The following is a 12465-nucleotide window of genomic DNA, read 5'->3' as shown; positions in this document are numbered from 1 at the left end:
TTTTTTAATATAACAGTCAGATGCAGATGTTGATACAACTATGAGGCTACTTGAATATATATACACACATATATATTATGATGTTCTGGACCTTCGCTTGAGTAAATTTTCTCTAAATGGACCTCTTAAAGTTGAATACCCCTGCTATACAGTGTTTATATTTAATGGGCCCCGGGCCACTCTGTACTGAAAAAATTGGGCCCCAAGGTCAGAAAGGTTAAGAACCCCTGCTGTAGACGACACTCAGTATCACAATTAGTACTATATCACTTTAAATATATAATATATAATAAGTGTAAATCAACCCCAGGCCGCTCTTGTAGCTGAATTTGCTCCATTTCAGATTAAAAACCATAGATGGGTAAAAACCTGCCAGGCTGACAGTAGGATGATGGAAACAACGCTGCTGCAACTGTGCAGCTCTCTGACCTTTGACCTGTTGCTTCTCTGTGTGGCTAGTAGGGGAAGTTGCTGACTTTGATAAATATTAATTTTTTTTTTTAGTTCTACAAGTTTGTTAATCTGTTGTCTGCTTCCATGGTCTTAATCACTGTGGATTACAATCTAACTACAACAAAAAGTTCTTACATCTAGTTTTACAAGTGTATTTGTAATGACAGGGAAGAACATGAAATAAGTTTATAATGGGTGTGTGAATGATCAATAATCAGGATTATTGGCAGTAATAGAGGGCCCCAAAATCACATTTTGCTCAGGGCCCCATGGAGGTTTGGGCCGGTGTTTTGCCAATCCTTGCTACCTGCCGAGAAATGCTACTTTGTGGTTCTGCGCACACACACAGTCAATTGTCAAAGTTTAATTGCCACACGACAATCATTTCTTGCACAATGTAAAATGGATAATATGGGATGTTGAGTATTTGATCCTTCAAAATACACTACCCATGACATGAATTGCATTACACTTTGTGAACATTATACGATAAAGAGAGAAAAAAACCAATTCTATCGCTTTATTTGATATTCATTCAGTCATTGGCCTTTATTTAACCAGGCAGGTCATTAAGTAGGTCAGTAAGTAAAACACAGTAAAATTGTACCTCTGCAAAGGTAGAAAACCATTAGGTAGCATTTTTTGGCAAAGCAGCAGAAATTGGCAGAACACCGGTGTCGTGCCAAAAAGTGATTGCCTGCCAGAATCTGATTTCTGGCCGCGGGAGCGCGCACAGCAGCCCGTTGAGCGATAGCGCTAAAACATAAGATTTTCAGATTATGAAGCTCCAGAATGAGATCAAGTCATATTTAGGCAGAAACAACTTTTCATTAACTGTATTTGGCCTTCAATCAATTTTTGTCAGGGGAAAATGCCTATTTTGTGTTGTAATGGTCCTTTAAAAGAGTTAAAAGCAATCCTGTGAGCTCTAGTGTTTATATTATGAAGCTCAAGAATAAGATCAGGTCATATTTAGGTAGAAACAACTTTTCATTAAACAGTTATTACACAGTCAGAACACACAGTAATATTGAATAACTGCCAGATATTGAAAGTTGAAGTTATATTGGGAAAAAAATGGACAGGAGCACTGATTCTTTGCACATTTGACAATTCTACAGCCATAAAATCAAAATAAATCCAGGCTGCCTGAATGTAATTAATTACAGTAGTAAGGAGGTTAACTGTATTTGGCCTTCAATCAATTTTTGGACGGTAAAAAGACCCATTTTCAGGGGAGAAATCAGATTCTGGCAGGCAATCACTTTTTGGCACAACACCGGCCCTGAGTTTGGTATCAGTAAAGAATCCAGATCCAGAGGCGAAGTCGCGTTGTTTACCTGAAAAAACTACATTTTTTTTTTTCACTTCTTTATTTCAAATTGTCAACAGAAAATTATAAAACAAACAAAACATACATAGAAACCTTTGATGACAGGGGAACAGTCTCAGACAGAAATTATAGATCAGTTCAAAAATATTTTATACCTTGTACATAACTCAGTGGTTTGAATGGCTTTTCTATTTTTAGAATATTGGATTGTTGCAATGTATTGTTTGAATTCATTTTTAAAGGCCGGGAAAGATGGTATGTGATTAAAGAATTTCGATTTGTGAATATGAAATTTTGCAAGTAACAGAATTAAATTGATGATGTAGTATTTATTTGCTTTGCTAGAGGTGTAAGAAAAGAATCCAAACAATACATTTTTATATGAGAGGGAGAAATCAGAGTCAATATGATGTGAAATTAGTGAGCAGATATCTTGCCAAAAAATACACGAGATGGGACAAGACCAAAATAAATGACATAAGTCTTCTGCAGACAGTTTACAAAATGAGCAGACCACATCAATGTCCTTTTTCTGAAAAAACTACATTGCCCAACGTGCGCTCTTAGCGTGACGTCAGCGGAAGTTGCAGTTTTAGTATAAAAGCACTTCCGCGTCCTGCGCGGGTCCTTTCCTGTCTACGGCCTACCCGAAGATGGCGGTGCAAATCTCCAAGAAGAGGAAGGTTAGTGGCGTCTTTTGCCGTTTTTATGCGCTCAGACAACGAGTCCGACCACAAATAGGTCCATTTTAGTAAGGATGAAGCAGATGCCGGTTCGTCCCGGTCCAGTTTGCATCAATCCTCGCCCGGTCCGGGGAGGATTGATGCCGATTCCGCCGGAGCGGGTTCTCCCTCATTTACGATCCAACATGGCTTTAGGACCAAAACTGATAAAAACGCTCGTTTGTGTCTCTATTTACACCAGAGGTGAGTTAACTCCGTGGTCTGGTGTCACGAACCAGACAGGAGCTGATTTTGCACATTTTCTAAACATATTGTGGCAAAAACTGATAAAATGATCAAGTTAGACGATCAATAATGTTCGATTACTGATATATTTATTAATTTTTCTATCTCTAACCATTCTAAAATCGTTTAACTTTCAGCAAACGACTCATGTAGCTTTATTTAGACATGCTTTTGATAAAACTCGTAATTTCCTGCTGAATGTGACTCTTGACACATCCTGCTGTGTTTTTGGTCTTTTAATATTCCCAGAAGTTTCACATGATATAAAGTTTTACTGTCATGGTGTCAAATTTGTATATTGTATATAACTTAAAGATTCTGATTTCTGTCAGACCTTTTTGCTTGTTTCTGTTCTCAAATATTAAAACATGTGGACTGAGGGCTGATTATCTCAAAGATTATCTACTAAAATATTAATGCAAAAACAATCAATACTCCTAAAACTGCTTTATAAAAGTTAATGCGTTAAAATATCACCCTTTTTTGTGTGCAATATTTAGACTTTTTGTTGGTATTTAAATGCAATCATGCAGGGGAGTCGGTTCCTTATTTTGATTTGTTTTTAAAGGAAACAAAACACTATAAACCCACAGCAAATTACATATTAACATTAAAAATAGAAAGCATCATTGAAAATGTATACCTTTCTTTTAATGACAATATTTTTCCAAATATTACGAACAAAATATGTATTTAAATACGGACTGGTCCTGAATGTGAAGTAAAGGTTTGCACTGAATCTTGCACATTTTACACGATATTAACATCTGTACATTTTAGGGATTTTACAGTAGTAATTAGTAATAAATATTAGTATCATTAAGGGAAATATTAATGCAGAAACAATCCATACTCCCAAAACTGCTTCATAAAGGTTATTGCAGTAAAATATTTTTTTTTTTTTTGTGCAATATTTTGACTTTTTTGTTGGTAGTTAAATGCAACCATGCAGGGAGTCTGTTGCAGACAGAAGAGCTATCAACTTTAATGTTTTTATGTCATGTGATCAATACATGTAAAGCTCAGAACAGAAATTCGGGTTGACTTTGTGGGTGAGATGTTAGTTGAGCGTCTGTTTGCCCCTTCGGTGATGATACGATGACGAGTCGGAACAGGACCCGGTCCAGTTCTGGTGGTTTCTGGTTCAGAGTCACGTTCTGTGGTTCTGCTCCGACCCATCAGAACCGCTGGGTCCATTTCACTTGAAGACATTGAGGCATTTGTCTGAGAAGGGTTGAAACATTTATTAAAAAGGAGGGAAAGTTCTGTTTTTGGTCACTTTTAATCAGGAACTGCACAACGTTACTGGTCACATCAATCTGTAACGGGACGTTATTTTCACATTTCTTCATTCAGATACACTGGTGAAATAGTTATTAGCCATTTCCTGTTGAATTAACCCTTTATCAGCCTTCTGATTGGTCCGTGACTGACCAATCAGTAACATCCGGGTCAGAATATCTGGTTGGACAAAACATCAATCTCTCTCATTCACATCAGTGGAAAAAGCCTAGTTTTTACTTGCCTTGTATCCAAATTTAAATCACGGTTGTGGAAATCTGACCCATGTTTCTTTCTTGTCGTAGTTCGTCGCTGACGGTATCTTCAAGGCCGAGCTGAACGAGTTCCTGACTCGTGAGCTTGCTGAGGATGGCTACTCCGGGGTGGAGGTGCGCGTCACCCCCACCAGGACTGAGATCATCATCCTGGCTACAAGGTGAGCGAAGGATTCACACGTGTACTTGTATGCACCTCCCACCCGGCCAGGGCCTGTTCAGGTGGATAACACTGGTATAAGTGTTTCATTCATCCGTGGATTAGCTTTGGCTGCTTTTGGTTTCCACCAAACCAGTTCCAGGCTGGTTCTGGTTCAGATCTGAGTTTGGAACTGGACTTTCTGTTTCCACTGACAAAGAACTGGCTCTGGGCCAGAAGAACCCGGTTCCAAGGTAGCACCAACTCTTTGCTGGGCTAGAGGAAAGAACCACTTACGTAAGCGGAGGGGGACGAGTTATTAAGACCAACGGCAACAGCAAGACTGGGAGACGGAGACATTATGAATGAATGAAGTTCAGTCATGACAACACCAAAAAACATTGTGCACAGCATTAACATTTCACACAAAACCAATAATCATGTGTTGAACAATGACTGAAAAGGCATAGGCTGAAGCTGCTGCTTATAAAAGCCTATCCTATATTACCAACTTTCTTTTTTTGGCTACAAACCTCCAGAAAACCAAAAAGAGAATAGGAAAGCAAAGAAACATTAACAGATAGTCAATCGCACTTATAAGCTTCAAAAATAGCTTTACAAACCATTTTCTTAAAAACCAAAAGAGAATGACGTTTTTAAATGTATGTTGGCATCATTCCAGAATTTAACTCCAGTAATGGAGACATCTCCTTTTCATACCTTTTTTAGCTTTTTGTACAGTAAAATTGCAGACACCTCTGAGAATATATAACGAGTCTCCAGAATTTTCAAATAAGAATGAATCTGGATGCAGCAAAGCATCATGGGTCTGAGGAGGAGACAGCCTGTCTTTTAGAGATGTGTCCACGGAGGAGCTACGAGGACCAAGTCCTATTAGAGCGAATACCTTGTTTGAACTTTCACGCAAACGTAGCAATGTAACTTGCCGTTTGCAGCGACATAACTGACGTGGCTCCCTCAGCACCCCGAGATATGGAAAAGTAAACCGATTCTCCGCTGGTTTCCAGGTTGAACGAGTTGTGAAAAAGTTGGAAGAATGCTTGATATTTTAATGGTTTGTGAAGTCTCGTCAGAAATGTGTCGTTCCTTCAGCTATATTAACATCTGTACATTTTAGGGATTTTACAGTAGTAATTAGTAATATATATTATCATCAAGGGAAATATTAATGCGGAAACAATCAATACTAAAATTGCTGTATAAACGTTATTGCAGTAAAATATACTTTTTTGTGCAATATTTTGACTTTTTTGTTATTTAAATGCAACCATTCAGGGTTGTCTGTTGCAGACAGAAGCTGTATCAATTTTAATGTTTTTAAGTCTGATCACATGACAAAAGCAGTCATGTGATCAGACATGTAACGTAAAGCTCAGAGCAGAAACGAGGCTCCTCTGTTGACTTTGTGGGTGAGATGTTAGTTGAGCGTTTGGCCCTTCGGTGATGATACGATGACGAGTCGGAACAGGACCCGGTCCAGTTCTGGTGGTTTCTGGTTCAGAGTCACGTTCTGTGGTTCTGCTCCGGCCCATCAGAACCGCCGGGTCCATTTCACTTGAAGACATTGAGGCATTTGTCTGAGAAGGGTTGAAACATTTATTAAAAAGAAGGAAAAAGTTCTGTTTTTGGTCAGTTTTAATCAGGAGCTGCACAACGTCAGTGGTCACATCAATCTGTAACGGGACGTTATTTGCACATTTCTTCATTCAGACACACTGGTGAAATAGTTATTAGCCATTTCCTGTTGAATTGACCCTTTTATCAGCTGTTAAAAAGCAACTATTCGGAACTTTGGATGATGACGCCCCCCCAACGTTCGCTGCACGCTGGTAACAGTGGGGTTTTTTGTGAAACCTGCTAATGTTTTGTTTTTTCAGGACCCAGAATGTTCTGGGAGAGAAGGGCCGTCGCATCAGAGAGCTGACCGCTGTGGTCCAGAAGAGGTTCGGTTTCCCCGAGGGCAGCGTGGAGGTGAGTGGATTCATCAGGCCGTCTAATGTAGACACAGTGATCTGTAGTGTTTATATGGTAATAAATGTATCCATTAACCCTCGTGCTGTCTTCGGTCAAAATGACCTAATTCTCCTGTCCTTCTTTCCTCCTGCTCTCTCCTTCCTTCCTTCTTCCCTTCCTCTTTTCTCCCTTCCTTCCTTTCTCCCTTTGTTCCTTCTTTCCTCCTGCTCTCTCCTTCCTTCTTCCCTTCCTTCCTTTCTCTCTTCCTTTTCTCCCATCCTCCCTTCCTTGTTTTCTCCCTTCCTTTTTTCTCCCATCCTTCCTTCTTTCTTTCCTTTTCATTCTTCCTTCCTTCCTTCTTTCCTCCCTTCTCTTCCTCCTTCCTTGACCCGAAGACAGCACAAGGGTTAAGAAAAACGTAGTTATCAGTGTCAGCGGGAGTACGGTTGCTTTTTTTTTTTTTAAATGTAAAACTCCCTTCGGTGATGATACGATGACGAGACGGATCGGGACTCTCAGTTCTGTGGTTTTCTGGTTCAGGTCCACGTTCTGTGGTTCTGCTCTGGATCTGCAGATCAGAGAGTTCTCTCCACCTGAAGACACAGAGGCATTTGTCTGAGAAGGGTAGATGTCACACAGAATTGGCATCGGTTTCCTGCAGCAGCAGATCTGAATTAAGTTTAATACCTGCATCTAGGAACTGTTTAGCAAAGCTTGTTTTCTACATTAAGTCTTGTCGGTTTGTCGTTTCCAGCTGTACGCTGAGAAGGTTGCCACCCGTGGTCTGTGTGCCATCGCTCAGGCCGAGTCTCTGCGTTACAAGCTGCTGGGAGGTCTGGCCGTGAGGAGGTAAATACCTGCTGTCACCATGTAAAGTTTTACTGCCATGGTGTCAAATTTGTATGACAACTTCAGCTTCAAGATTCTCAGTGATTTCTGTCAGGTTTTCTTCTTTCGTACTGTTTTGCTTGCTTCTGTTGTCAAATATTAAAACGTGTGGCCGGGGGCTGATTATCTCCTTTAGACTAAAACACAAAACTCTAAATGTCTAAACACTGTGTTCTGAAATAAGTTGCACAAAAATATTATAGCAGAAACAATCAATACTTCTGTAACTGCTTTATAAAAGTTGTTGCAGTTAAATCTATCCATATTTTGTGCAATTTGCAACAGAATATGTATTTAAATACGGGCTGGTCCTGAATGTGAAGTAAAAGTTTGCACATTCTGAATCTAGTCATCTTGCACATTTTAGGGATTTTACAATAGTAATTAGTAATATATATTAGTATCATTAAGGAAAATATGAGTTAAATCTCCCCCTTTTTTTGTGTAATATTTTGACTTTTTTGTTATTTAAATGCAACTATCCAGGGGAGCCAGTTCTGATCAACTTAAATGTTTTTAAATGTGATCACATGACAAAAGCCAGTCATGTGATCAGACACGTAAAGCTCAGAACAGAAACTCCCATCACAAGGCTCCTTTGTTGACTTTGTGGGTGAGATGTTAGTTGAGCGTTTGCCCCTTCGGTGATGATACGATGACGAGTCGGAACAGGACCCGGTCCAGTTCTGGTGGTTTCTGGTTCAGAGTCACGTTCTGTGGTTCTGCTCCGGCCCATCAGAACCGCTGGGTCCATTTCACTTGAAGACATTGAGGCATTTGTCTGAGAAGGGTTGAAACATTTATTAAAAAGGAGAAAAAAGTTCTGTGCTTTCATATCTACATATCGAATTAAAAGTTAGAAATGTTAAATTAAACATGTTGACAGGCTGTATAGCAGTAGTTCTCAACCTTTTACTGCAAATTTTTGGTCAACTCTGAGACACCCCCAAAAACAGTATAAAATTGCCTTTTAAATTGTATTTTTGCATTTATTTACTCACTCCTTGAGGCAAATATGAAATGTAAAAAGAAAAATCATAAATCAGCAGCAGTTCCTTGGTAGAAAAATGTTACAAAACAGGATATATATGCAGCATCCTTTCAATGCGTTGGGGTGCAACATTTCTTATTAAAATACAATGAATGATGATTGTGAAAGAGGAAAAAAAGATCTCAGTAGTTTAGGTAGATAAAGGTGTCGACCACATTTCAATAAAATAATTACAGGACTGTCTCAGAAAACTAGAATATTGTGATAAAGTTCTTTATTTTCTGTAATGCAATTTAATAAAAAAAAAAAAAAAAAAAATGTCATACATTCTGGATTCATTACAAATCAACTGAAATATTGCAAGCCTTTTATTATTTTAATAATGCCGATTATGGCTTACAGTTTAAGATTCCCAGAATATTCAAATTTTTTGAGATAGGATATTTGAGTTTTCTTAAGCTGTAAACCATGATCAGCAATATTAAAATAATAAAAGGCTTGCAATATTTCAGTTGATTTGTAATGAATCCAGAATGTATGACATTTTGTTTTTGTAATTGCATTACAGAGAATCACAATTCTAATTTTCTGAGACAGTCCTGTATTTCTATAAATGTCAGAGGATGTTTTAAAAAAGATGTCTCTTTTTTATCACGTACTGCTTGTAATTACACCACGGACCACTAGGGGTCTGCAGACCCCAGTTGAGAATCACTGCGGTAGTGTATATTATGTATATTAACCCCACTATTCCCGTTTAAACCTGCAGATTTTATTCAAAACATCTGCATTACGTCCCTCACAGCTGATGTTGCTTTTCCCTCTTCCAGGGCCTGCTATGGTGTTCTGAGGTTCATCATGGAGAGCGGCGCCAAGGGCTGCGAGGTGGTGGTGTCCGGCAAGCTGAGGGGGCAGAGGGCCAAGTCCATGAAGTTCGTGGACGGCCTGATGATCCACAGCGGAGACCCCGTCAACTACTACGTCGACACAGCGGTCCGCCACGTCCTGCTCAGGCAGGGTGAGTGTCCCAGAACCGCTCAAGACGGCTTAAATGATTACTTTTTTACTGATTACTTATTTAGTGCTGTATTTGACCCCGGTCTTTTTACGTTTTGCCTGTATACACACCCTTTTTGCTTGTTTCTGTTCTCAAATATTAAAACATGTGGACTGGGGGCTGATTACCTCATAGATTATCTACTAAAATATTAATGCAAAAACAATCAATACTCCTAAAACTGCTTTATAAAAATTAATGCGTTTAAAATATCACCCTTTTTTGTGTGCAATATTTAGACTTTTTGTTGGTATTTAAATGCAATCATGCAGGGGAGTGAGTTCCTTATTTTGATTTGTTTTTAAAGGAAACAAAACACTATAAACCCACAGCAAATGACATATTAACATTAAAAATAGAAATCATCATTGAAAATGTATACCCTTCTTTTAATGACAATATTTTTCCAAATATTACGAACAAAATATGTATTTAAATACGGACTGGTCCTGAATGTGAAGTAAAAGTCATCTTGCACATTTTACACGATATTAACGTCTGTACATTTTAGGGATTTTACAGTAGTAATTAGTCATATATATTATCATTAAGGGAAATATTAATGCAGAAACAATCAATACTCCCAAAACTGCTTCATAAAGGTTATTGCAGTAAAATATCTTTTTTTTGTGCAATATTTTGACTTTTTTGTTGGTAGTTAAATGCAACCATGCAGGGAGTCTGTTGCAGACAGAAGAGCTATCAACTTTAATGTTTTTATGTCATGTGATCAATACATGTAAAGCTCAGAACAGAAATCCGCGTTTACTTGTGGTGAGATGTGGGTGAGATGTTAGTTCAGCGTCTGTTTTCCCCTTCGGTGATGATACGATGACGAGTCGGAACAGGACCCGGTCCAGTTCTGGTGGTTTCTGGTTCAGAGTCACGTTCTGTGGTTCTGCTCCGGCCCATCAGAACCGCTGGGTCCATTTCACTTGAAGACATTGAGGCATTTGTCTGAGAAGGGTCGAAACGTTTATTAAAAAGGAGGGAAAAAGTTCTCTTTTTGGTCACTTTTAATCGGGAGCTGCACAACGTTAGTGGTCACATCAATCTGTAACGGGACGTTATTTGTTGATGTATTTCTATAAATGTCAGAGGATGTTTTAAAAGATGTCTTTTTTTTTTAATCACGTACCCCTTGTAATTACACCATGGACCACTAGGGGTCTGCAGACCCCAGTTGAGAATCCAGAATGTATGACGTGTTTGTAATTGCATTACAGAAAATCACAATATTCTAATTTTCTGAGACGGTCCTGTATACAAATGAACTTGCCTTAAAACCAGACTTTAACTGGTATTGACGGGTTGTGTGTTTGGTTCCCAGGTGTGCTGGGCATCAAGGTGAAGATCATGCTGCCCTGGGACCCCAGCGGTAAGATCGGCCCCAAGAAGCCCCTGCCCGACCACGTCAGCATCGTGGAGCCCAAGGAGGAGACCCTGCCCACCACGCCCATCTCTGAGCAGAAGGGGGCCAAGCCAGACGTGCCCGTCATGCCCCAGGCACCCGTACCCACCGCATAACGGGGTAAGAGGTGTTGTCGTGGTAACGGCGTACCTTTGAACCGAGCAACGGGGGTGTGAAAATGTTCTGTTTATTTAATGACGGGGACTGTACATGTTAAGAACACGAGTGTAAACGTGTATGGTTATAGCCATAGGCTAATTTCCACCATTCGTCCTGGTGGCAAATCAATGCCAAACATAAAATCAGACACCAGCAAACAAGGAAGACAAGATATAGCGACGAAAGACAACATTTAAGACTAGGGCTGGGTATCGATTCAAATGTCAAGAATCGATTATCATGATTTGATTCGATATTGATTTGGCTTAGTGTTCTTTAAAATGTTTTTTGAGCTGTTGCCTGAATTATATGACTGTAAAATAACTAGTGAAATAATAATTTCACAATAATTATTGTGAAATAACTAAAACAAATAACTCAAACAGGCCTTTCAATATCCATTTAAAGTGCAAAAAAGAAAGAAATTGCAACAGTTCATGCAGTAAACAAATCATTTTAGCTTATCTAATTTATTCTGTCACCTATTCACACACATATTGCCATGAAGCACCTGGCATTTTTCAGAAGTGTCATGACAAACTGTGTGTCCGACTACTGGGATTAAAGTTCACCTGCGAAAATGATGAAAAAAATAAATAAATCGATCTTTAGACATAAGAGTCGATTTTTAGGAATTAATATGAGAATCGATTTAGAATCGGAAATTTAAGACCAGGACTAAGCTAGATAAAATCAATAGGAAATAAAAACATGTTACAATTAATAGTTAAAGTTTAAAGTTAGTTCACGTCCCTTCGGTGATGATACGATGACGAGTCGGAACAGGACCCGGTCCAGTTCTGGTGGTTTCTGGTTCAGAGTCACGTTCTGTGGTTCTGCTCCGGCCCATCAGAACCGCTGGGTCCATTTCACTTGAAGACATTGAGGCATTTGTCTGAGAAGGGTTGAAACATCAAATCTGTGACGTGGTTCTGTCAACATCACCTGAGGCTTTACTTATGAAAACTGTATTTATCTTAGATTGATTTTTAAACTATTGATGAAACATATTTGACATTTTCAAAATAATACAGTTACAGTTACGGAGAAACAAGTGTTTTCTGTCAATTGGATTTGGATTTAATCGTGACTTTTGTTTCTGTCTTAACAGGTTTTCAACTGTTCTACTGGATGGGATGAAGACCTTGTGACTTTTGTGTACAAAAACAATAAAATCTGGAAAATACACTTCATTTGTTGTCTGTTAACAAACTTTTTTGTGTCTCTTTGCAAACACTTATATTATAATGGTTACAAATAAAACAGAATCAATGTTCCTGCCTTGGCTGAAACCTCAAACCGAGATAATACTGGCATTAAGTCGGGTTCTGATGTGTACGTTTGAGCTTCTGGGCCACTTATGAAGCAACACACAATTATGAGTGTTGTAAACTTTTATGTTACAAATGTGGACATGAGGCTGTTAAAGCACCCCTACTTAAATTTGAGTTTAATCTGGAGTTTTATAGTTTTTTTTTTTTTTTTTTTTCTTTCTTTAAAGTCATGCCAAACTACCTGTGAGGAGATTAAAGATAT

The 12465-nt window shown here is 38.7% G+C and overlaps 1 protein-coding gene and 6 non-coding genes across 7 annotated transcripts; all 7 read left to right on the top strand.

The window, feature by feature from the left end:
• The first annotated feature begins 2403 nt into the window (after window positions 1-2403).
• Window positions 2404-12122, top strand: rps3 (ribosomal protein S3). Its single transcript, XM_061719905.1, has 7 exons — window positions 2404-2469; window positions 4341-4471; window positions 6348-6441; window positions 7178-7272; window positions 9133-9320; window positions 10690-10890; window positions 12041-12122. The coding sequence occupies exons 1-6, from the start codon at window positions 2440-2442 to the stop codon at window positions 10884-10886; spliced, it is 735 nt and encodes a 244-aa protein (XP_061575889.1). The 5' UTR covers window positions 2404-2439; the 3' UTR covers window positions 10887-10890; window positions 12041-12122.
• On the top strand, window positions 3837-3987 carry LOC133442726 (small nucleolar RNA SNORD15). The gene has a single exon (XR_009782647.1). It is a non-coding gene; the product is annotated as a small nucleolar RNA SNORD15 (small nucleolar RNA).
• LOC133442725 (small nucleolar RNA SNORD15) lies at window positions 5906-6056 on the top strand. The gene has a single exon (XR_009782646.1). It is a non-coding gene; the product is annotated as a small nucleolar RNA SNORD15 (small nucleolar RNA).
• LOC133442727 (small nucleolar RNA SNORD15) lies at window positions 6901-7047 on the top strand. The gene has a single exon (XR_009782648.1). It is a non-coding gene; the product is annotated as a small nucleolar RNA SNORD15 (small nucleolar RNA).
• LOC133442724 (small nucleolar RNA SNORD15) lies at window positions 7951-8101 on the top strand. Its single transcript, XR_009782645.1, has one exon. It is a non-coding gene; the product is annotated as a small nucleolar RNA SNORD15 (small nucleolar RNA).
• Window positions 10175-10325, top strand: LOC133442722 (small nucleolar RNA SNORD15). The gene has a single exon (XR_009782643.1). It is a non-coding gene; the product is annotated as a small nucleolar RNA SNORD15 (small nucleolar RNA).
• Window positions 11683-11833, top strand: LOC133442721 (small nucleolar RNA SNORD15). The gene has a single exon (XR_009782642.1). It is a non-coding gene; the product is annotated as a small nucleolar RNA SNORD15 (small nucleolar RNA).
• Window positions 12123-12465: the final 343 nt, after the last annotated feature.

This window comes from Cololabis saira, chromosome 4, assembly GCF_033807715.1.
Source record: "Cololabis saira isolate AMF1-May2022 chromosome 4, fColSai1.1, whole genome shotgun sequence".
Taxonomy (NCBI): Eukaryota; Metazoa; Chordata; class Actinopteri; order Beloniformes; family Belonidae; genus Cololabis; species Cololabis saira.
The sequence above is the reverse complement of the archived record's forward strand: the minus strand, read 5'-3'. Positions and strand labels throughout refer to the sequence as shown.